The sequence below is a fragment of the Pseudophryne corroboree genome, chromosome 1 (assembly GCF_028390025.1).
Source record: "Pseudophryne corroboree isolate aPseCor3 chromosome 1, aPseCor3.hap2, whole genome shotgun sequence".
Lineage (NCBI taxonomy): Eukaryota > Metazoa > Chordata > Amphibia > Anura > Myobatrachidae > Pseudophryne > Pseudophryne corroboree.
Genome location: NC_086444.1, coordinates 237,361,666 through 237,387,678, shown reverse-complemented (window position 1 = coordinate 237,387,678; position 26,013 = coordinate 237,361,666). Strand labels below are relative to the sequence as shown.

At 42.7% G+C, this 26,013-nt stretch overlaps 1 protein-coding gene across 5 annotated transcripts in view; it reads left to right on the top strand.

The window, feature by feature from the left end:
* The window catches only part of TRIM36 (tripartite motif containing 36), a 173,587-nt gene that overhangs the window by 111,782 nt on the left and 35,792 nt on the right, over window positions 1-26,013 (top strand). For all 5 annotated transcript variants that reach the window (XM_063964150.1, XM_063964147.1, XM_063964146.1 and 2 more), the window contains 3 exons: window positions 14,878-15,024; window positions 16,122-16,217; window positions 19,482-19,735. In XM_063964150.1, the coding sequence (XP_063820220.1) occupies window positions 14,878-15,024; window positions 16,122-16,217; window positions 19,482-19,735 (497 nt within the window). The remainder of the gene's footprint in view (window positions 1-14,877; window positions 15,025-16,121; window positions 16,218-19,481; window positions 19,736-26,013) is intronic.

Genomic DNA, 26,013 nt, shown 5'->3' with positions numbered 1-26,013 from the left:
TTGGGCTGCAGAAGGCATTGAAGCATGGGTTCAAGCAATTGAGGAAGAGCTACCTCTGAATTTTTCTGACACTGCCAGACAATATCTGTCATATATTACCGCAGCCTCTGATGCAGGCGTTATGGCGGCCAAGGCATCTACTACGTCTATCCAGACTCGCCGTATTCTGTGGTTACGGTCCTGGTCGGTGGACCTGGACTCTAAGAAGACCTTGGAGGTGTTCCCTTTTAAGGGAGATGTACTGTTTTAAGATGATCTGAACAAGATTGTGACCGACTTGGTGTCTGCTAAGACTGCATTTCTCCCAAGTACTAATTCTTCGGTTCCGAAGGCTAAGAGTACTACTTTTCATTCCTTTTGGCCTCCAGGTAAAGCAAAGGGTCAGGTGTACCAGAGACAGGCTCGCGCTTCCAAAACCTCTAAGCCCAAACCTAAACGTTCTTGGGCCACCCATCAGCCTGCTTCCACACCGGACAAGCCTGCTGCATGACTGGGCGGGCCTTCCCCTGGGGGACCCCAGGGTGGGAGGCAGACTTCTGCAGTTCGCCCAGGTATGGTTAAAGACCACTTGGGATGCCTGGGTGCAGGAAGTGGTCTCTCACTAGTACGCAATCTTTCAAGAGACGTCCCCCTCGCCAGTTTTGCTCAACGGTTATCCCTTCGGATCCGTTATAAGCACAAACTCTACATTAGGTTGTCCAATCTCTCCTGGATACAGGAGTGATAGTGCCGGTGCCTCTATCTCAGAAAGGCAGGGGATACTATTCAACACGGTTTCTAGTTCCGAAGCCGAATGGATCCTCCCGGCCTATACTCAACCTCAAATCTTTGAACAAATTTGTGAGGGTGTCCAAATTCCGTATGGAAACTCTGCGCTCTATTGTACTGGCTTTGGAACCCAAGGACTATATGGTATCCCTGGACATACAGGGTGCTTACCTACACATACTGTACCTATTGCCATGTTGCATCAGCAATATCTTCGGTTTGCTATTGGCAACCTTCATTATTAGTTCCAAGCCTTGCCTTTCGAACTGACCACTGCTCCTCAGGTCTTTACCAAGGTCATGACGGCCCTTCTCTGTCATCAGGGGATCCTGCTGTATCTGGATGACTTGTTGATCCTGGCGAACTCTCCTGAGGTTCTCCTCCGTCATCTGAAACTGACAGTCCAATTCCTACAAGCCCATGGGTGGCTCATCAACTGGAAGAAAACCTCACTGGTCCCTGCTCAGAGCATGGTGCACCTGGATGCATTACTTAATACACAACCAACGTTTGTTCTTGTTTCCAGAGAAGATCCTGAAACTTCAGGATAGAATCAGATGCTTCCTCTCTCGCCAAAGAGTGTCAATACACTCGGCGATGCAAGTACTAGGCCTCATGGTGTCTGCTTTCGACATGGTAAAGTACGCTCCAATTTCATTCTCGCCCTCTGCAGAGGTTAATCCTTTCCAAGTGGGACGGCCTGCCTCACCAGATCAGGTCTCAAATGATCTCCTTCACTTCGGAGGTTCGTCTGTCACTGAGTTGGTGGCTACATGACCAACAAATGAGCAGGGGTCGTCCCTTCTGGATCTCCAACTGGGTCCTCCTAACGATGGATGCCAGTCTGCGGGGTTGGGGCGCGGTGTTGGAGCAAAACTCTTTCCAGGGTCGGTGGACCAGGGAGGAATCTCTCTTCCTGATAAACATTCTGGAAATTGCGGGCAGTGTTCAATTCGTTGACATTGGCCCTGCCTTTTGTACAGAACAGGCCTGTTCAAGTACAATCAGACAACACCACCACGGTGGCGTACATAAATCATTAAGGCAGCACTCGAAGCCGCATGGCAATGATAGAAGTGTAAAAAATTCTTCGATGGGTGGAACGCCATCTGCCAGCAATATCTGCAGTGTTCATTCCAGGGGTCCTCAACTGGGAAGTGGACTTCCTTAGTCGTCAGGATGTACACGCTGGGGAGTGGAGTCTTCATCCGGAGGTCTTCCAACTCATTGTGGACAAGTGGGGTCTACCAGATGTAGACCTAATGGCATCTCGACACAATCACATTGTTCTGGTCTTCGGAGCAAGGACAAGGGATACTCAAGCAGCGTTCGTGGATGCTCTGGCAATTCCATGGATCTTTCGGCTGCCATACGTGTTCCCTCTAGTGTCACTCCTGCCCAGGGTACTACGGAAGTTCAAGGAAGGAGTACTGCTTCTAGTTGCTCCAGCGTGGCCCAGACTACATTGGTACTCAGACCTGCAGGATCTCTCTATCGAGCGTCCTCTTCTACTTCCTCAACTCCCAGATCTCCTCCTTCAGGGCCCTTGTGTTTACCAGGACCTGGCAAGACTGGCTTTGACGGCGTGGCTTTTGAAGCTTCACTCCTGAGGGCCAAAGGATTTTCTGAGGCTGTTATTCAAACTTTGTTGAAGGCCCGCAAACCGGCTTCTGCACAAATTTATTATAGGGTCTGGAATTCTTACTTCACCTGGTGTGCTGCTACGAATTACGATGCATACAAGTTTAGTACTTCCAGACTTCTGGCTTTTTTGCAACAAAGCCTTGATTTAGGACTTCGCCTGGCCTCCATTAAGGTTCACATTTCTGCCTTGTCAGTGTGGTTTCAGCGAAAAATTGTTTCTATTCCTGACGTTCATACATTCACTCAGGGCGTACTACAGATTCAGCCTCCCCTATGTCCCTCCAAGAGTCTCAGTTTTGAACATCTTGAGTCTGTGGACCTTAAATGCCTTACGCTTAAGGTTCATTTTTCTGTTGGCTGTTGCCTCTGCTAGGAGGGTGTCAGACTTAGGCGCTTTGTCCTGTCGTCCACCCTTTCTGATTTTTCAGTGACCGGGCAGTTCTTAGAACTCGCCTTGGTTATCTACCTAACAAAGAGATTGTGGTTCCGGCCTTTATCTCTCCTGGTTTGTCCTCCAAAGAGCGGTCTTTGGATGTGGTAAGGGCTCTCCGTATATATATGTAGAAAGGACTGCCTCTATCAGGAGATCAGATTCATTTTTATTTTTTTTGTACTTTTTTGGTTTTTACAAATGTGGCTGGCCTGCGAATAAGCAGACCTTGGCCAGGTGGATTAGAATGGTGATTGCACAAGCTTATGCACAGGCTGGACTCCCAGCTCCTGCTGCTATCAAGGCCCATTCTACTCGGGCTGTTGGACCTTCTTGGGTGGCCTGCCTTGGTGCGTCCGCTGAACAATTGTGCAAGGCGGCTACCTGGTCCTCCGTGAACAGGTTCATCAGGTGCTATGCCTTTGATACCTCCGCCTCCCGGGATGCTTCATTTGGATGCTGGGTTCTTGTGCCGCTGCAGTGCTTCCCCTCCCATGAGGAACTGCTTTAGGACATCCCCCGATGTTCCCTGTGGAATACCAGTGTACCTCGCTGCAGAAAAGGAGATTTATGGTAAGAATTACCATTGTTACATTTTTCTTTCTGCGAGTTACACTGAATTCCACAGGCCACCCACCCTGATGCTTCTTTGGGTTTGTATGGCATTAGCCGCTAGTCCCTTCTCTTGTCGTGAGAATGTGGGTCTGTGACGAACATTTACCGTCTATCTTACCTGCTACTGCATTGGACTGGTTAACAAAACTGAGCTCAAGTGCCTGGAGGCGGGGCTATAGAGGCAGTGCAGTACATCCTGGGAACAGTCAAAGCTTTAGCCTGTTGGTGCCTCGGATCAACATCCAACTCTACACCCTGATGTTATTCCCTGTGGAATCCAGTGTGCCTCGCAGAAATATTAAACAATGGTCACCAAAAAGAGGACATACCCATTTACGAAGATTATCCTCGGCAACAAAGAGAAAGAAATCAGTCCAGGAATAGGGATGAGGATCAACTCCAGCAGGATAACTGGACACATCCAAGGAGATTTTTTAGAAGAGATTATAGATATAATAGATGGAATATGAGACCTCCAGTGAACACTTAACACATTCCAAAATTATAGAGAAGATTGTTGGCCTTTTTTTAGGACGTCGAGACAACAGCAGGAATATGAGATACTAAAACATAAGTCGGGGCAAAAGGGGTGGACAAAACGAGAAGTAAGACAAAAGATACAAATGCGGGAGATGAAATTAAGATATTTAACTTAAGTTCGCGAATATTGACGGGAGAGGAAGAAAGGATTCTGCAGAAGGGGCTGAAATTTGCTCTCACATCAAGAACGGATGCGTTTGATGCTCACATTGATCTACAGAAGTTTTTGCGAAAACTAACTTTAAATTTTTGCCATCAATACAGAAAAAGAAACTCCTGATGTAGATTTAGTTGCTACAACTTTTAAGAAAAATCCACCTTTTTTCCGTCTCATGTGAAAGGGTGTATGAAAAAGTTTTACTAAATCAGTCTTAGAAGATGTTCAAAAAATGAAAACTACCAAAGATAAAAAATTTCACCATAAACAGAATATCACTAAAAAGGAGAGGTTAGCGATAAGATCATTAAAGGAGGATGATAACATAATTATCAAATCCTGCGATAAGGGTGGTGGGATAAGTCTAGGTTAAGGCCGATTTTATATTAAAGAAATTATGACCCAACTAAATTCTAATGGCACTAATCAAAAAATAGAATCTGATCCAACATCAAGGATTAAGAATAACTATTTAAAACTCATCACCAAATATCTCGAGAAAGGAACATTGACAAAAAGGAGTTTGAGGTTTTTAAACATTGAGCATCCCAAAACTCCCACATTTTATACTCTCCCGAAAGTCCACAAGAATCCCATACAGCCCCCCGGATGTCCTATAATTTCCGGTGTAGGCAGCATGACCACAAATCTTTCAGAGATGATAGTCTTCTATCTTCAACCGCTGGTAACGAAAGGGAAATCCCATTTAAAGGATACAACGGATACCATTAATAGGCTGGCTGAAATAGAATGGAAACAAGGCGCATTTTTGGTTACAGCAGATGTGACGTTGCTGTACACCATTATCGATCATAGCGATGGTCTCAATGCAGTAAAATGGCATCTAGAAAGGTCAGAAATAGATACTGAAAAAATAGATTTCATTTTGGAGAGTATCCAATTTGTACTTGAACATCTTCATCTTTTTTAATGGAGATTTTCTTCAGAAAGTCGGTACAGCCATAAGCACCGAGCTGCGCAAACCTCTTCATGTCAAGATGGAAGGATGAATCTGTGTGGAACAACATGCGGGCCGGTGTGGACTTGGTGTCATGGTACAGATATATCGACGATATACTTTTTGTATGGAAAGGAGAACGCCATAATCTGGAAGATTTCTGCTCCAATTTAAATTCAAATGATAACAATATAAACTTAACATACAATATAAGTCAAGAAGAAACCAATTTTCTAGATCTGATTATATACATTAAGGACAACGCTATACATACTAAAGGATATACAAAACCCACTGATTCAAATAGCCTTATTCCATTCACAAGTCAACATCATCCGCATTGGCTAAGGGGCATTCCAAAAGGACAGTTCCTTAGGCTAAAAAGGAACTGCAGTGAAAATCGAAACTATCAAAACCAAAAAAATAGCTATGAAAAATGTAATTCTTTGAATAAAGGATATAAATTGGAACTTCTAGAAAAAGCGGAAGAAGTAGTAGAAAGAATAGATAGGAAGGATATCCTAAAAAAGGAGATTATCAAGTCCAGTATTAATCAAGCAGAATGGGCTTTTATATCTGGTTTTGGGGCAGACTATAAAAAAAACAAAAATACATCATCAGACAGCACTGGCATCTCTTGTTAAGAGACCCAGTGCTGAAGAATATAATTCCGGCTCAACCAAAATTAATTTATAGGAGAGGAAGAAAGCTAAAAAATTTGTTGGTAAAGCGTGCACTACCATTTGATTCTAATAATCCCATACGCACGAAGGGTTTTCACAGGTGCGGAACATGTATCGCATGCAGAACCATATCATCGGAAACATCCAAATTCACATGCTTTACAGTAAATAACATTTAAATATGAAATAAAAAATGTCATTACCTGTCACACAACTAACGTTGTCTACATAATAAAATGTGATTTGTGGTTTGCTTTATGTAGGCAGGACAGGTAGAGCACTTAAAACTAGAATAGCAGAACATGTACGAAATGTTTAAAGGTGTGCAGACTCATTCACTCTCTCTGAATATTTTGCAAAAAACATGATTTTTCAACATCCAAAATAGTATCCTTTATGGGTATCCAACAAATTAGATCAAATTGGTGAGATAGGGATATAGAAACTAATCTTGCAAAAGCTGAGATGCAGTGGATTTTTAAGTTAAAGACCTTTATCCTCCTTGGTTTAAACTCTGACTTTGAACTGAAATGGTTTGTGATGGCCTCCGATATATAGCTCAAAGTTCCTGGTTTAGATTTATTAACACGCATTTTTAAGTTTTCTTTTTACTGGTTGAGTGTGAATATTTTATGTATCGATACATATCCACCACCGAATTGACCATTAGATGAAACAATCCTATGATGCTAGGAATTATGAGGTGTAATGTACGAACTAGTTCCCCATACTGCGTTCTGCACTAAATAAATTCTATACCACCGGGGAGAGCGCAACAAGGAGTGAACGCGATGGACACTTCCGGGATTTGGAACGCGGAAGTAGTATTGACCTGCGACTGCGATGCGTTCTGCACTAAATAAATGTAATACCAGGGAGAGCGCAAGAATGCGCAGGCACGATGGACATTTCCGGTATTTGGAACGCATTGCGGGACGCGTGGTCCAGCGACCACGATGCGATGCGCGTCACTTCCCTGGCAACCATCCGAGTACAGGATGTATTTGTTACAACATGAGCGCAGTTCACTTCCGGGCTCGTGGAACACGGAAATTAAGTAAACCGCGACCACAATGTGTTTCTTATTGATTTACATCTTGTAAGGTCTCATGAGGATCATATTGCAATGGTGCATGTGTTATAAAAGTGTATATTAAGCGTGGTATGCATTTTTAGAGATGAAATAGTTTTTTTTTTTTTTATATTATACCCATGATACATTGCTACTTCCTGTTCACTGGTATAAATATCCTATCTTTCACTGTCTGAGCATACACCTTGAAAAAGACCTTTGGTCGAAACGGCGTTAGTGCTACCAGACAGTGATTTATTTTATTCAGCAGCTGCCCTCTCCATCAATATTCCTAAGGTATATAGGATTTGTTTATACAGGTGTAAGTCCGGAATTCACCTGTGCATGTCTAATTCTATCTGACTTACAATTTTCTATTATACCATTTTTTTGGAATTGGATGAGGAGAATTTTTAGTTTGATATTTTTTTTTTCATTTTTTTTTATTGTATACTGCATGTTATAAATAAACCTTTTTTTTTTGGAGAGAAGAAATTGAGAGTCGACTCTAAAGAAACCGCTATGTGGAAGCATACCTGCTAAGAAGTGAGTGTGGTACATTCAACTGAAAGAAATATCTTCTCTTTGTTGTTGGTTATAAGAAGTATGAAAGATACCTTTATACACATGGTTACATCTTTATCTAAGTAAGTTTTGGCACGGTTCTCTGTGAAGTGGTGGTGAGGAACTATCCTCATCTACTATCAAGAATTATCCACACAATAGGGCACCTTTTTCCTGAAGAATTCACAGGACATTTCATTAGTTAGCAAAAACAATACTACACATTCTTTGTTGTATTTCTGTGTTCTTTTTTATTTGCAATATATGGAAGTTCTTGGAACAACTTAAGGATAAATAACGATTGACACGGGACTCCGAAGAATCCATGTTATGTATACTCGTGTTTTATTCCATTTCTAATTTTTCTTTCCAATTCAATTGTTCTCCAGTTAGTAGCGCCTTTGATCTATCCTCACTGTGTTTTTAAAAGTGTGTGTGTGTGTGTGTGTGATCTGATTTTTGGGCAGATCATTGGAGGATTAAGATTGGGCTGATACTATAGTGCGCCAGAATTCACACATCTTGTTTTGTATTAACAATGGTAAGTCTTACCATAAATCTCCTTATTTGGCACGGTCTTGTTGTTCCAAGCGGCTGAAGTTTGTATGCACTATTTTAGAAAGTACACAACTTATATTTCATACAAAGTCTGAAAGCTATATTTGAGTACAGCATGCCGGTTATCACTTTCCATCCACATACTCATTCCAATATACATACTAACAGCATGCATTCTGAGGCAGCTATATTTAATATCTATGCTGACTGTTGCTTGGAAACGTAACATTTAAAATTAAAATACCATGCTAGGGAATGCAAAGGAGGGACTGGTGCAGTTGTCTGTTTCTTTTTCAGACTGCATTTGTTTGTGTGTTTTGAGTTTTAAACTAGAATAACTGAAACCTATATCTAAAGTCCTTTGCTGCATGCAGGTCCGACGGCGGATGTTGCTGACGACGCGCTGGAGCGTGCATCACCAGCGACATAGGGCCTAATTCAGATCTGATCGCAGCAGCAAATTTGTAAGCTAATGGGCAAAACCATGTGTGGTGCGGGTGGTGCAGGTATAACGTGCAGAGAGTTAGATTTGGGTTTTTGTTTGTTTCTGTGCAGCGTAAATACTGGCTTTTTTTTTTTTTTTTTTTTTTTTTTTTACATTGCAATTTAGATTTCAGTATGAATACAGCACACCCAAATCTAACACTCTCTGCACATGTTGTATCTGCCCCACCTGCAGTACACATGGTTTTGCCCAACTGCTAACAAATTTGCTGCTGCGATCAGATCTGAATTAGGCCCATAGTGCATGCACACTGGGTGATATTGTGAACAATGTGCCCGACTTGATATTGTCTAGTGCAGGGGTGTCAAACTCGTGGGATGCATGCGGTCCCCTCTGCTTCCTCTTGCAGCCCGTTGGCAGCGGCCGGGCAGTGGTCCTTTTACGGTCCGATAGACTTCTCCGGTGGCGGTGGTATCTTAAATCGGGCACCTGTTTGAGCCAAGCAGGAGCACTGTGTGGGCATATGTGTACCTGGCACTGTGTGGGCATATGTGTACCTGGCACTGCACTACTGAGGGCATATTTGTATCTGGCCCCCATGTGTGTACCACACACCCATTTTTTGTGCTTGCGTGCCTTTGGCATGTGCATATAGTACCATATAGAAATTTTTCCTACTTGCACCACTGCATTAATGTAAATGTTTTCTTTACGACACTTGACATCTTTCATTTATACTTTTTATTGTTGGTTTAAAAAAAAAAAAAAAAACTTTGAAAATTGCATATAAGACTTTCTTTTTCTTGCGGCCCACACAAGACTTAGACCTTGATTATTTGGCCCAGTTGGGATTCTGAGTTTGCCATGCCTAGTCTAGTGTGTGCTCTCCTTTTTTTAGTTTAAATTTTTTAGGAAGAACTTGAACTTTACACGTTACAATGGGGAAAACGTAATTTGTTCCTGGAAGTCTGTTACTTCTGTACTTTATGGGCAAATTACCAGTAAAGTATTTAAAACTAGTGCTGCGTGGTTCCTGCTTTACTTATGCAATATACTGGCCATAAACTGTATCCAGTGTAAAGTGAGTGCATACAGTAATGGATTATGTTATAGGCAAAGTGCATCCCCATATGTCACAATTTGAAAAGTTTGATATGATCCTTGTTGAGATCATTCCCATTTGTTGGGGTATTATGTTTCTTTGGGCAGCAGGACCATCTGTCTCCACTGTTCATATACTGTACATCAATGGAACATGTTGTTCTGTTGTTTTTTTTTAAACATGTTTTTTAAGTCCTTTTTCTTGTGATTTTACAAATATACATAATACACATTGTTGTAATTCATTTGTTTCTTTCCAGCTCTTATCCTTTTATGTTATTGCAGTGTTTTTGTTTAGTACCAGTTCCATAGCTTTTTATGTAGCTGGCAGGTTGCTTTTTAAGATTTCTCATTGGTGATAATGATCAGTTCTGTGAATTCTAAAATAAAAAATATACATTACTGGTGCTTAGTCATGATTACAACACTATTTACACACAACTTACAACTGAAGTATGTTTTGTATGGCAGTGTCGGAGTATGAAAGTGGAACTCATTTCAAAATATTTTGCATTTCCGAGCACAGATGGGTACAAGATACAAATTTAAAGGGCCACATAATACCCTTATGCAGTCTGTACATCTGAACAGGGGTTCACTGTTTAATAGACCCCTGGATCGGCGATTTCTCAGGGCATTGGCAATATATTACATGGTAAAAAATAACCTTGCCGAGTCCAATCTTTTTTTTTTTTTTTTGGGGGGGGGTGAAGGGGCTTGTGGGGAGGGGACGACGACTGAATCTGCTATTCAAGATTTTCCACCATGCTGGATTATGCCAATTCCCAGACCCACGCGTTGTAGAACCGTGGAAGTGCCCCAAATATTGCAGATGTTTGTGTTCTCTAACACACTGTAGATAAAACTGCATTTAATCAAATATGGAGAGACATTCTATAGTACCATATCAGCAGGTATTATGATGTATGACAACCATTAAAAGCTATAATTAATAACTCTGACAAAATAGGCATTGAGTTCTATCCATTAGAGCCACATTACCACTTTCTTAACCTACTGGGGGATATATCACCAGTGGGGATGGAGAGGGGAAAATTTAAAGATATATAATCTGGGGTAAAATAATGGGGGGGGGGGGATTGTCACGGTCTGAGGAGGGTGGTGCAAAAAAGGGACTTTTCAGTTTGGGGAGGTTCGTTTATAAAACGTGTGTGCGCTGCTTCCTTTTTTTTTTTTTTCCTTCCTTTTTTTTTACTGCTGGGGGAACAAAGTTGCAGACACAGATTTTTGACCCATGGCAGGGAGTGTTACCGGAACCAATTACTAGCGAATGGAATTCAGGCCTTTAGTGTGGTGAATAGTTAATGAAAATTTCCGGGCGCCAACCAAATAGCCAACACAGTTGCCGCAGCTTTCAATTAGGGAATACTCAGCCCATAAATCAGAATAAAAAATAAATAAATAGAAAGCGCTGGTAACCGTGTAAAAAAGGCTTTATTTTTATTTGATATATTCTATTTATTCTTTTCTAAAATAGGATTTATATCTCATACATATATAAAATCTTAACATACAATATGCAATATTCATAAGCCAAAAAATTCAATTTTTATTTCATTTATCCTGGTTCAGAAATGCATTGATTTAGCAGATTTAATTATACTAGCATTTTCAACTGAGCCTGGATAAATGACATTAACTTGTTACAATTTGGTCTTTACTAACTATTCACAGCTAAAACAGACACTGTTTAACCACTTTAAAAAGGTAAAATGTGTCCTCAAAGTATTTGTCAGAGAGACTGTCCACAGCTGTGTGATTAAAACACCTTAACATGAAGCGTTGTTGTTTGGCCACTGTGAGTTCTAATCCATTGCCATTAATTAAAGCTTGTATTCAGACCAGTCCTTTTTATATATAGACAAAGTTCTTAGTAGTCACTTAGATTAAAGCTCGCAGTGTAATAGACTGCGCTCCAATGTGGTTATTAAAACATGGCCATGTTTGGTGATTTAAAAATTGGATATTACCATATCTGTCCTGGGAACCCTGGTCCGTACACTCCCGGCCCTGGTAGCGAAATTCCTTTTAACGGATCCTTATCCGGAGGTCTGAAGTGGGTTCCACAGCCAAGAAGATAGGATTGTGTAATATCCCTTGATATCCTCTGATTGTAATAAAACGCGTTTCTCCGCCGTACTGACTGAGGAAGCCGCCGATTATTGGAAACAGGCGGAGAAACGCGTTTATTACAATTGGAACCCACTTCAGACCTCCGGATAAGGACCCGTTAAAAGGAATTTCGCTACCAGGGCCGGGAGTGTACGGACCAGGGTTCCCAGGACAGATATGGTAATATCCAATTTTTAAATCACCAAACATGGCCATGTTTTAATAACCACATTGGAGCGCAGTCTATTACACTGCGAGCTTTAATCTAAGTGACTACTAAGAACTTTGTCTATATATAAAAAGGACTGATCTGAATACAAGCTTTAATTAATTGCCGGCAATGGATTAGAACTCACAGTGGCCAAACAACAATGCTTCATGTTAAGGTGTTTTAATCACACAGCTGTGGACAGTCTCTGACAAATAAATTGAGGACACATTTTACCTTTTTAAAGTGGTTAAACAGTGTCTGTTTTAGCTGTGAATAGTTAGTAAAGACCAAATTGTAACAAGTTAATGTCATTTATCCAGGCTCAGTTGAAAATGCTAGTATAATTAAATCTGCTAAATCAATGCATTTCTGAACCAGGATAAATGAAATAAAAATTGGAATATATGGCTTATGAATATTGCATATTGTATGTTAGGATTTATATCTCATACATATATAAAATCTTATTTTAGAAAAGAATAAATAGAATATATCAAATAAAAATAAAGCCTTTTTTACACGGTTACCAGCGCTTTCTATTATTTATTCTTTAGTGTGGTGTTTTTTTTATTTTTATTTTATTTTTCTCCAGCTTTTGGAGGTTAGGTGTATGGTACAGTAGAGTTTTCCATCAATCTGTTGTGCTGGCTTTTTGTTAGTGTCCACCACAAATTTGTCATTTCATGTGCAAGTTAGAAACACACTTGGTTCCTTATCTTGCTTCATTGTAATTCAGCACAGACCCCACCCACTGTCTTATCTACCAATTAATCTCCATTAAATCCACCTTCTATTTTGCATAATCACACCCTCTTAAACAGCCTGTATATTGCTTACAGCTAAGCAGCTTTTACAAGTTTTGAAAATGATATGGAACATATATTTGCCTCTAATGTTACCGGATATTGTTTCGAGTGATTCCTCTGTAGTAAAATAACATGCTGCAAAGTCCTGTCCTGTGCACTTCAGGCGAATACAGCTAATTTTAGAATCCTTTCCGCTACTGCTTCCATAATAAATGATCGTATAGATTCCATAATGATTGAGCAACTTGTGTATAAGCGATAAAGAGGCCAAATATAACCATAAACCACTTTTTTTAATCTTTTTTTTTTTTTTTTTAAACCAGTAACACACCACAAGTCTGTATTGTGATACATTATTGCTCGTCATAGTGTTAGTGGGTCATGGAATGCAGATCAATTATTAGGGTTTTCTAATACAGGTTGAGTATCCCATATCCAAATATCCAAAATACGGACTTTTTGGAGTGAGAGTGAGATAGTGAAACTTTTGTTTTTTGATGGCTCAATGTACACAAACCTTGTTTAATACACAAAGTTATTAAAAATATTGTATTAAATGACCTTCAGGCTGTGTGTATAAAGTGTATAAGAAACAAATGAATTGTGTGAATGTACACACACTTAGTTTAATGCACAAAGTTATAAAAAATATTGGCTAAAATGCCATTCAGGCTGTGTGTATAAGGTGTATAGGAAACATAAATACATTCTGTGCTTAGACTTGGGTCCCATCACCATGATATCTCATTATGGTATGCAATTATTCCAAAATACGGAAAAATCCCATATCCAAAATACCTCTGGTCCCAAGCATTTTGGATAAGGGAGACTCAACCTGTACCATAGATTTCAAAATCGCTGTATAATCGCTTTTATGAAAACTTCTTTTATTTTTTTTTTTTTTTATAAAATACATCACTATCTGAGCAGAGTATATAAGTTACATTGTGAATCTGGGTACACACCTATACAATTCATAGCTTAGTCACCCGATATTGGCTAATCAGGCTGCCAATTGTATAGGTGTGTATGCAGGAGATAAACGGCTTACAACGCAGCAGTCGGGATTGGCATCTTATCTAATGTTTAATTTTTTAAATGCCGTCCTCAAAGAAGCCTGTGCACACTGTGACTGAATGGGAGCATTTACCTGGTCAGCTGAGTAATCGCAAAAGTGTGTACACTGCTTAAGAATTGCAGTACGTTTGTAGACAACTGTTGCAGTGTAGTTTCCATCCTGTCAGACTTGTTATATATAATAGTTATTTTTAGCTTCAACCTGTAGCTATACACGTTAAAATGTCAGTGCTGGATTTTGAGCTTAGGAAGGGAAGAGACGTGGCAGTAATTTCCGTAGGCGGCTGTTATTGGTAGCAGATATTCCATATCCTCATGCATGACCAGATTTGTGGCATGACTGTCTAATCATGGCAGCAGTATGGCATGCTGCCCATTGTGTAAACGTCTTGTCCACCTTTTCTTATTATTTTTCATGCCAGTATAGAAATCAAGCTTGGTGATCATTTTTTATTACTTTTAGAATATTTTAATACAGTATTCTGAGAGTTATTAATTAGAATTATTAGAATAATAGAAAAAGTGCCATTTCAATTGCTTGATTTCAAAGTTTCTATGATGCAAGGTATAATTTGTAATGCAGAATCATATATGCAACATACTGTATACACATTAGTATATAGCAATAAAATGATCATCGTTTTAGTAAAACAATCCTACTCTGCAGAAGGGGAACATTTGCAATTATGAGTAGGAATGTTTTCTAAAATCTAGGAGCTACAGTAGGATGAAAGTGTAGGAGCTAATGCATCACTTGTGTAGTGTCCAGTGCTGTTGGAAGTGACAAGTGGGGAAAAAAGTGGGCGCCCAACTCTGATACAAACATTTGCATATCGCTCAGTCTTAAGTGACAGATGACATGCAAATATGGACGCCCAAAAAACATTTGAATCTCCCCTATGGAGAAAAAATGAGAAGGAGGTAGCACCAACATCCTCAAATTATTTTTACTATAACCCGTTATATGCTTTGGGCATAGTGTTTTGTTTTAACCACCAGAGTAACATCACAGTTATGATGAAGGAATTGATCGTCACACGTTGCAGATATAAATTGCATTTATTTGAAGGCACAAATCCTGTTAGTGTGTGTGACTCAGTCTGCTCTATTTCCAGGTGCTCATGTGTCCCGAGCACGAGGCAGAAAAGGTGAATATGTACTGTGAAATCTGCAAGAGGCCGGTTTGTCACTTGTGTAAGCTTGCAGGTGCACATGCAAACCACAGAGTGACCACAATGAGTAATGCCTACAGAACCCTGAAGGTAAGCTTCTCTTCCACTCGCTGCAGAGACATTCCAGTACATTTCAACTCTGTTCCACTGTTTATAGTTGTTGCCTTGACATCACTTAACTTCCCTGTCACTCATGTCCTTAGCATAACTGAGCAGCACTATGTAGGCTGGGCTGATTGTTTTATTGGCTTTGGTTGTGTTTTTGACCATCTTTGTCTGCCCACTGCCCTGACCTTATCCTGTTTGTTGATGATCCTTATCTGCTGCCAGTCATGACCGCAGTTAAGGGGGGTACTCACGGAGCGATATTCTAAGCAATCTGACTAGATTGCTTAGAATATCAGCCTGATCGCTCCGTGAGTACCCCTTACAGCGATAGCGATGCGCAGCCCCGCGCATCGCTATCGCTGCTGCTAGATTGGCCTGCATGCAGGCCAATCTAGCGGGTCGCTCACTTCGCTGGGTGAAGTGAGCGGCCCCCCGTCTCCCCCCGCACGCTCAGCACAGATTGTGCTGAGCGGCGGGAGAGATGTGTGCTGAGCGGTTCGCTCAGCACACATCTCTCATGCATCGGCCCGTGGGTACTGGGCTTTAGCTGCACTGTACTGTTGCTGGTTTTATCTATTTTTGACACATGACTATTTAGCATAAAAAGGCTGAAGTACTATTTGTCATCTGGTATTTGGTCTGAGTGTTGCTGGGTACTATTTGAACCAGCTTACTAAAATAAACCTGTACTATTGAATAAGATCTGAGGGTAATGTAATACCAATACGTATATTCAGCACTATGGCAAATATAGGCTGCTGTAGGTATAGTTCAAACTTTACGTTTTAGTAAAGAAAATGCAAAAAAAAGTATACAGTTCATTTTCATTCAACCAATCCACATCTGGAAACCCCAATAATTATTGCTGCACTTTCCATCTTAATGGTCTGTTGTACAGAGAAGATCCTTGTGGAATTGATCTGTTTTCCCATTATCACAGCTTTAATTAAAGATTTGCGTTTTTATGAGCTTCTGCAATGTATGTAAGTAAATTGGCAATGTTAATAACTTTTTGGCTTAAGTCTACTTTTCAAGTACATTTGTAATTAATTTATTTTTATATTATCTGTAACCTACAGGAAAAGCTTACGAAGGGCATTGGCTATCTCATTAGCAAGGAAACCCAAGTAAGGACCCAAATATCTGAACTGGAAATTATCATTAAACGGACAGAGGTAAGCACAATGGCAGTATGGCACAATAAAACGGAATGGTATTCCAGAAGTATGGCACAATAAAACGGAATGGTTACTTATGTTTTTATGATGCCGCAAAATTCTGCAGTGAGGTACAGAGAGAATGTAGAGCACAAACAGGCCAAATACAGGACATTGAAGCAGCAAGGCATGATTTTAAGGGGGTAATTCAGACCCGATCGCTGCTGTGCATTTTCGCACAGCGGGCGATCAGATCTGAACTGCGCATGTTTATGCACCAGCGCCTCCCACAACAGCAGCGGGCATCGGTGACTAGCGACGGGATGGTGCGAAAAAAAACGACCGCATGGACGATCGCAAGGTGATTGACAGGAAATGGCCGTTTGTGGGTGTCAACTGACCATTTTGCAGGAGTGTCCGGCAAAACGCAGACTGGCTCAAGCGTTTGTAGGGAGGATGTCTGATGTCGGCTCCGGCCCCGATCACCAGAAATACATTGAAGCGGCTGAGTAAGTCCTGGACTGTGCAGCTCTGCTAAAGAAGCGAACGCGCACTTGCACAGGCTTTACCCCTCCTCCTTAGGCGGCAACTATCTGATCGCAGGGTTGCAAAAAATGCACCCTAGCGATCAGGTCTGAATTACCCACAAAGATAGTGGGCAGGATGTACTAACCTTGTGTACAGCCCGTTACACATTACAGCCATACTAATCGCATATGTACTAACATATGTGATTAGTATTGCGAAGGATAGCTCTTCGGATAAGAGCTGTCTTTCGCGATTCACATCGGTCCCTGTACTTCCAGGTATCTGCCCCGGGAATCCGTCTGCATATGCGATCGTATCCCTCACACAGCTCGACGCAGAAAGAAGCCCATAGGCTTCTATAGGCGTTTCGGCATTACCATCCGCGTCAGGGCTTTAGTACATTTGGAAATGCGGTAAAAACCTTGAAGACTGGGTTTTTACTGCATTTCTTCTTTAGTACATACCGACTTAACTTATCTTTCTTAATAATTAAGGTGCATAGATAACAAGTGGTATACAGAACATGCAAGAGGCAGATGATGCAAAGAGACACAAGTGGATGAGGAGGGAGCAAATGATACATGGGCCTTGCTCGTGAGAGCTTAGTCCGTTTGAGAAGTAACTGATCTTGCTTGGCACCAGGCATCATTGATTTTTATTTTATATTTTTCCTTTATTTAGGTCCTAATTCAGATCTGTTAGCTCGCGAGCTATTTTTTTGCAGCGCTGCGATCAGATATTCGCCGTCTATAGGGGAGTATTTTAGCTGTGCAAGTATGCGATCGCATGTGCAGCCGCCCTAGACAAAAACAGTTTGTGCAGTTTCTGAGTAGTCTGACCTTACTCAACCACTGCGATCACTTGAGCCTGTTCGAGGCCGGAATTGACGTCAGACACCCGCCCTGCAAACGCTTGGACATGTCTGCGGTTTTACAGACACTCCCTGAAAACGGTCAGTTGACACCCACAAACGCCTTCTTCCTGTCAATCTCCTTGCGATCGGCTGTGCGAATGGATTCTTCGTTAAATCCACTGCACAGCGATGATCCGCTTTGTACCCATACGACGCGCATGCGCATTGTAGTGCATACGAATGTGCAGTAGAGCCCTGATCGCTGCGCAGCGAAAAACGCTAGCGAGCAAACGGATCTGAATTAGGCCTATAGGGAGTAATTCAGACCTGATCGTAGCAGCAAATTTGTTAGCAGTTCGGCAAAACCATGTGCACTGCAGGTGTGGCAGCTATAACATTTGCAGAGAGAGTTAGATTTGGGTGGGTTATTTTGTTTCTGTGCAGGGTAAATACGGTCTGCTTTATTTTTACACTGCAATTTAGATTTCACTTTGAACACACCCCACCCAAATCTAACTCTCTCTGCACATGTTATATCTGCCCCCCCTGCAGTGCACATGGTTTTGCCCAACTGATAACAAATTTGCTGCTGCGATCAACTCTGAATTACCCCCATAGAGAGAGGCTTCAGAAAATGACATATTTAGTTTCACTGTTAAATAGAAGTATTCCCACTTTGTGTTTTGAAATTACAGTATTTGTAACTACATAGTGAATAGCATTTTATAGTTCTGTTTTGTGTCTGATCTTTCTTAACATATAATGGCAGAATTAAAGTGGTGGTTTTGGACAGCTTCTTTTAAATTCTTGATTACGAAAGAAGTGATAATATGAAATAACCTAATTCACCTGTGTGCAATTGTCTCTATGCCTTAGAGTTGTATGCAATCCCGATGGTTTACATACATCTCCAATAGTTGGAGATCTGCGCATGTATAGGTCTATTTCTACCACTGTGGTCCCTAAGCCACATGGCAGTGGGGAATGTGCGGCAGTGATCACTGTTCCAGAAACCGGGGGATGTTGGCCCCCATTTTCTGGGTGTGGCGTGGTCATTGCATGTGTCTTCTGATACTGAAAATTGTGTTTAATATGCATCTAGTCAAGTGGATGTGAATGAGGCCATGATGGCTGATATCACTGGGCTGAAAATAGCTCAGTGCATACACACTGAGCGCTTTTTTCCCCCTGCCCAGCGATGTCAGCGGGGGTGAGCAGCTTTCCATAGCAGGATGCTATGGAAAGCCGCTCAACCTGCCGTTCACCTACTGGTAATACCAGCAGATGAACGGCGGCCGCTGGAGATGAAGCGGGAGCGCGCATCACCGCTTATCACTGGGGCATACACACTGGGCGGTTTTGAGCTGAAAGCGGCTCAAAACACCAAAATTGAGCTGCTTTCAGCTCAAAATCGCCCAGTGTGTATGGGCCTTTATATGTATTTATTTAAGTTGCTATGTGCTGCAGTGAATCATTTTGAATGCCTGTTCATTTCTGTGTGTCTTGATGTTCATCATAATTTACATATACAAACACAATGTGGTTTATATGACCTTTTGCTTGCATGTAAAAATGCATTTCAAATACCAGGGGTGGTCTCACCTTAGAAATAATTGATGAAGATTTAAAAGCTCTGTTAATTTTTAACAATTTTTCTTACCTGCTTACATTGCAGTCTGCGGCAGGGTTATTTTTGCTTTGTCAAGTCTTGTTTGTCAGATCACATTGGTTGGCATAACAATCCGGAAATTATTTTTGTTTGGCAATTTAAAGTTTATGGGCTAAATCTTTGTACTTTAATGTCTGTATAGTAGTAATGAGTATTAATAATAATAATAATTTTATTTATATAGCGCTCTTTCTCCAACAGGACAATGTTGACAATATTTCTTTCTTTGCAGAGCAATGGAGAGCAAGCCTTGGAGGAAGCAACTTATAACTTTGATAAGTTGTTTAATATTTTGGAAGAGAGGAAATCTTTTGTGCTCAAATCTATACAAGAATCACAAACTGAGAGGCTGGGAAAGCTGAAGAACCAAATGGAGGAATACCAAGGTCTCTTGGAGAATAATGGGCTGGTAGGCTACGCTCAGGAAGTCTTGAAGGAAACTGATCATTCGTGCTTTGTTCAAACTGCTAAGCAGCTACACGCCAGGTGATTTGCACGGTCTTAAATGGCTTGTCTTACAAAATTGCAGTGTTATGCCAAACACTTTTGTTAATTAATTAATTAACCGTAAAGCTGTCACTGAAATAATATATATATATATATATATATCTCTTACGTACTAGAGGATGCTGGGGTCCACATTAGTACCATGGGGTATAGATGGGTCCACCAGGAGCCATTGGCACTTTAAGAGTTTGAGAGTGTGGGCTGGCTCCTCACTCTATACCCCTCCTACCAGACTCAGTTTAGAAAATGTGCCAGGAGGAGCCGGTCACAGCTAGGGGAGCTCTACTGAGCATTTCTAGTTAAAGTTAGTTTAGAGTTTATTTTTTTACAGGAGGTTGTTGGCAACAGCCTGCCTGCAGCGTGGGACTAAGAGGGGGGGGGGGGGGGGGGGCAGGAAACTAACGCGTTTCGTCGCGCTCCACGTGACTTTTTCAAAGGTATACCTTTGAAAAAGTCACGTGGAGCGTAACGAAATGCGTTAGATTCCCACATTTTGTCCACATTTGGATCAGGCACTCCAGACAGCAGTGAGCAGCACCACGCCAGCGTGTTATACGGGCTTTGACACTCCCGCAGGCGGCCGTCCTGCTACACGCGATCACCATTCCGTCTGACTGCTCAGCATTATCCTTCTCTCTGCACAAGCAAAACTGTGGGCTCTGCAGGATATCTCAACCGAGGACACTCTGTTGAGACCAGCCCACCAGAGAGGTATTTACACTACTCAATCTCACTGAACGTACCTTACAAACTGCAAAGCAGCCAGTATTTCGGAACGGCTACAAATTCTAATAGCAATTGTATTTACCAGTGGAAAGCTGAAGTGTGCCTGCTCATTTTACTAAGGACATTCCTTTAATAGAGACTTTCATTTAAATGCACACACATGATACTTTGTTTCTCTGCTGCTGAAAGAGTGTTACTTTTTAGTAACACAGTATTCACTAATATACTGTCTGACTATTAAGCCTTTTATATGATGATATTCCTATTCTGGAATAACCATTTTATATATGTTTTAGTGATATTTGGTTAAATAAACATCTTTACTCATAGTCGGCTCTCAGTTTTATAAATTTTCCCTGCTATTTTGCGCAGCCGTTCTCTAGTTCTGCCAAAGGCAAGGATTTCACTCCTCTGGTGGCTCCAATTGCCTCACCACCTGGAGGGCCGCAGGTTCGGGATTCAGGACTGGGTCCTTCTAACCACGGATGCGAGCCTCCGGGGCTGGGGAGCAGTCACTCAAGGAGAGAAACCTTCCAAGGACAGTGGTCAAGCCTGGAAGCCGGCCTGCCCATCAACATCCTGGAACTAAGACCCGTCTACTACGGTCTTCTTCAGGCGGCCCCACTTCTGAGAAATCGGGCCATTCAAGTGCAGTCGGACAACATAACAGTGGCTTACATAAACCGACAAGGTGGAACGAAGAGCAGAGCGGCAATGTCAGAGGTGACAAAAATACTCCTCTGGACAGAAAAGGATGCGTTGGCTCTGTCAGCCATCTTCATTCCGGGAGTAGACAACTGGGAAGTAGACTTCCTCAGCAGACACGATTTCTATCCAGGAGAGTGGGGACTCCATCCGGAGGTGTTAATGGAAATACCCGTTCTTTGGGGCTTACCCCAAATAGACATGATGGCCTCTCGTCTCAACAAGAAGCTTCGTCGTTATTGTTCCAGGTCGAGGGACCCACAGGCTCTGACAGTGGACGCCCTGGTATCTCCGTGGGAGTTCCAGTCAGTGTACGTGTTTCCACCACTCCCACTCATCCCAAGAATCCTAAAGCTCATAAGGAGAACAAGGGTTGAAGCGATCCTCATTGCCCCAGACTGGCCTAGAAGGGCTTGGTACGTGGACCTTCTGAATCTACTGCAAGAAGAGACGCCTCGTCCTCTTCCTGTTCGGGAGGACTTACCGCGGCTACGTTTGACGGCATGAAAGTTGAGTGCCTGATTCTTGCTCGGAAGGGCATTCCGAAGAAGGTTATTCCTACCCTCATACAGGCTCTGAAAGGGGTAACGTCTAAACATTACCTTCGTATTTGGAAGAAATATATTTCTTGGTGTGAGTCCAAGAAGCTTCCTACGGTGGAGTTTCAACTGGAACGTTTCTTCCTCTTCCTGCAAGCGGCAGTGAATATGGGTCTGCGGTTGGGATCTGTGAAGATCTGGGATCCAGATTTCAGCCCTGTCCATTTTCTTTCAGAAACAATTGGCTGCCCTACCTGAGGTTCAGACCTTTTTGAAGGGAGTTATGCATATCCAACCTCCCTTTGTACCGCCTACGGCGCCTTGGGACCTTAACGTAGTGTTGCAGTTCCTCCAGTCGGATTGGTTTGAACCTCTACAGGAGATAGAGCTCAAATTTCTTACATGGAAGGCGGTCACTTTGTTGGCCTTAGCTTCTGCTAGATGTGTCTGAGCTGGTGGCTTTAGCCTGTAAAAGCCCTTACTTGATCTTCTCTGAAGATAGAGCTGAGCTCCGGACTCGTCAGCAGTTTCTTCCGAAGGTTGTGTCAACATTTCATATCACAAGAGATATATGGTGTGTTAACCCTATTTCGCAGTGAAAAAGAGAATGCTGCCTGAATCCAATATCATAAAAGACCATATCCCCACAAAATACAAAATCAAACAGAATTGATATAGGAGCCTTGGCGCGCTCTCCGTACAGATAAATTTCATACACGTAATGAGACCTTAATGCAGTAAAAACATGATATTTAATAAACCACAACATGCCCACATATTCACATGTAAAACCATACACATATAAAAGACATATAAAGTGCAACGTGCGTGTTTATAGGGTGGCTGGACCACGGTGATCGATCAGTGGTGAGTTTTTCTCAAGAAAATATCTCGCCAAAGCAGGTATTTGCGGTGGGCTAGCTTTAAGAAAGCAGCAGAAGTAGTCCTAGGCTGAATAGCCCAGCACCACCGCAATGAGTATAATCAGCATAAGGTCCACCAGCTCCCAGCACTCTCCTTTTCTCTCCTCCACACAGCAGCAACGTGTTTCGGTTATTACATAACCTTTTTCAAGCTGAATGAGGAGTGTGCATACATTCCCCCTTGTATACCCTTCTAATAAGACATAATTGCCCCCATCAGGTCAATCGCATAGCGCCACCGTGATTTCCTGGTTCGTCAACCTGAAGTCACGTGTTTGCGTTCCACCTGATACTTCCGGTCTGGCGGACTTCCTCTGTGCGTTACACCCGCCCGGACCACTATTAGGCGGTGAAGATCAGTTCTTTCTGTCACCGCCAGGTCCTCCATTCATCATGCCAAAAGTATTCCTGTATACATCCCTCCTTTCAACAATAGGGAGTACAGTTCACATCTTCCGCTCTGTACAATTTACCACAGTTTTTTTTCCAATTTCCAATGTGCTACAGCCCACTTATTACCGAGCTTAGTGCTACTATCTATTCCCAGCCAGTCCGTCCCTATTTACCATAGTGGGCTGCAGTTTAATGGAGTGGTTCCCATTCTTGAGCACATGAAAAATATAAAACATACAAAGTGGTTAAATATAAATGGGTTATAAAAGATAAATAAATAAAAACCATTTTAACTCAAAATCTACATTGTGACCGTTGGGTTTTAAAGAATCTAAATTAAAAATCCATCGCATTTCACATTGGGCTAAACGAGTCTCTATGTCCTTGTTCTTCCAATGCGGCTTAATTTGTTGCAGTCCCAAAAATCGAACAATATGCCCTTCACATTTATTATGTTGCACCTTAAAGTGCTCTGACAGAGGGTGCGTTTCTAGGCCCTTGCTTATATTATAAATGTGTTCTGCTGCCTTGGTCTTAAGTAGTCTAGAGGTCTTTCCTATGTAGACCAGGCCGCACCTACACTCTAATAGATACATGCCATTCAAGGAATATTATTTAACAAAATCATTGATTTTGTATTTCTCTGACTTCCTAGTGGATGCTGGGAACTCCGAAAGGACCATGGGGAATAGCGGCTCCGCAGGAGACTGGGCACAACTAAAGAAAGCTTTTAGGTTACCTGGTGTGTACTGGCTCCTCCCACTATGACCCTCCTCCAAGCCTCCGTTAGATTTTGTGCCCGGCCGAGGTTGGATGCACACTAGGGGCTCTCCTGAGCTTCTAAAAAGAAAGTATATAATTAGGTTTTTTATTTTACAGTGAGACCTGCTGGCAACAGGCTCACTGCAGCGAGGGACTAAGGGGAGAAGAAGCGAACCTACCTGCTTGCAGCTAGCTTGGGCTTCTTAGGCTACTGGACACCATTAGCTCCAGAGGGATCGACCGCATGGAACTGGCCTTGGTGTTCGGTCCCGGAGCCGCGCCACCGTCCCCCTTACAGAGCCAGAAGCAAGAAGAGGTCCGGAAAATCGGCGGCAGAAGACATCAGTCTTCACCAAGGTAGCGCACAGCACTGCAGCTGTGCGCCATTGCTCCTCATACACACTTCACACTCCAGTCACTGAGGGTGCAGGGCGCTAGGGGGGGGGCGCCCTGAGCAGCAATAAAAACACCTTGGCTGGCAAAAATACCACAATATATAGCCCCAGAGGCTATATATGTGATAATTACCCCTGCCAGAATCCATAAAAAAGCGGGAGAAAAGTCAGCGAAAAGGGGGCGGAGCTATCTCCTTCAGCACACTGGCGCCATTTCTCCCTCACAGCTCCGCTGGAAGGAAGCTCCCTGGCTCTCCCCTGCAGTCTACACTACAGAAAAGGGTAAAAAAGAGAGGGGGGGCACTAAATTTAGGCGCAGTATATATAACAGCAGCTATAGGGGACATAATTCAGTTAGTCCCTGCATTATATAGCGCTCTGGTGTGTGCTGGCATACTCTCACTCTGTCTCCCCAAAGGGCTTTTTGTGGGTCCTGTCCTCTGTTAGAGCATTCCCTGTGTGTGTGCGGTGTGTCGGTACGGCTGTGTCGACATGTTTGATGAGGATAATGATGTGGAGGCGGAGCAGATGCCTATAGAAGGGACGTCACCCCCTGCGGGGCAGACACCTGAGTGGATGGACTTATGGAAGGAATTGCGTGCACGTGTCGACTCCTTACACAAAAAATTTGCCGACATGCCAAATGCGGGACAGCCGACTTCTCAGCTCGTGCCTGTCCTGGCGTCTCAAAGGCCATCGGGGGCTCTAAAACGCCCGCTACCTCAGATGGCAGACGCGGATGTCGACACGGATACTGACACCAGTGTCGACGACGATGATGAGTCTAGTCTAATGTCCACTAAGGCCATTCGTTGCATGATTGAAGCAATGAAAGAGGTGTTACAAATTTCTGATATAAAGCCAGGTACCACTAAAAAGGGTATTATGTTTGGGGAGAAAAAACTACCCGTAGTTTTTCCCCCATCAGAAGAATTAAATGAAGTGTGTGAAGAAGCGTGGGCTTTCCCTGATAAAAGATTGGTAATCTCTAAGAAGTTACTAATGGCGTTCCCTTTCCCGCCAGAGGATAGGTCATGTTGGGAGACACCCCCTAGGGTGGATAAAGCGCTCACACGTTTGTCTAAAAAGGTGGCACTACCGTCTCCGGATACGGCCGCCCTCAAGGAACCTGCTGATAGAAAGCAGGAGGCGATCCTGAAGTCTGTTTATACACACTCAGGCATTATACTTAGACCAGCTATTGCATCAGCATGGATGTGCAGTGCTGCCGCTGCGTGGTCAGATTCCCTGTCAAAATATTGATTTCTGCTAGGAGAGGCTTATGGACTCGCCAGTGGACAGGGGATGCAGATTCAAAAAGGCACATGGAAGTTTTGCCTTATAAGGGTGAGGAGTTATTTGGGGATGGTCTCTCGGACCTAGTTTCCACAGCAACTGCTGGGAAGTCAGCATTTTTACCCCATGTTCCCTCACAGCCTAAAAAGGCGCCGTTTTATCAGGTACAGTCCTTTCGGACTCAGAAAAACAGGCGTGGAAAAGGCGGGTCCTTTCTGTCCAGAGGCAGAGGTAGGGGGAAAAGGCTGCAACAAACAGCAGGTTCCCAGGAGCAAAAGTCCTCCCCCGCTTCTTCCAAGTCCGCCGCATGACGGTGGGGCTCCACAGGCGGAGCCAGGTACGGTGGGGGGCCGCCTCAAAAATTTCAGCGATCAGTGGGCTCGCTCACAGGTGGATCCCTGGATCCTGCAAATAGTATCTCAAGGGTACAAACTGGAATTCGAGGCGTCTCCACCCCACCGGTTCCTAAAATCTGCCTTGCCGATTACTCCTTCAGACAGGGAGGCTGTGCTAGCGGC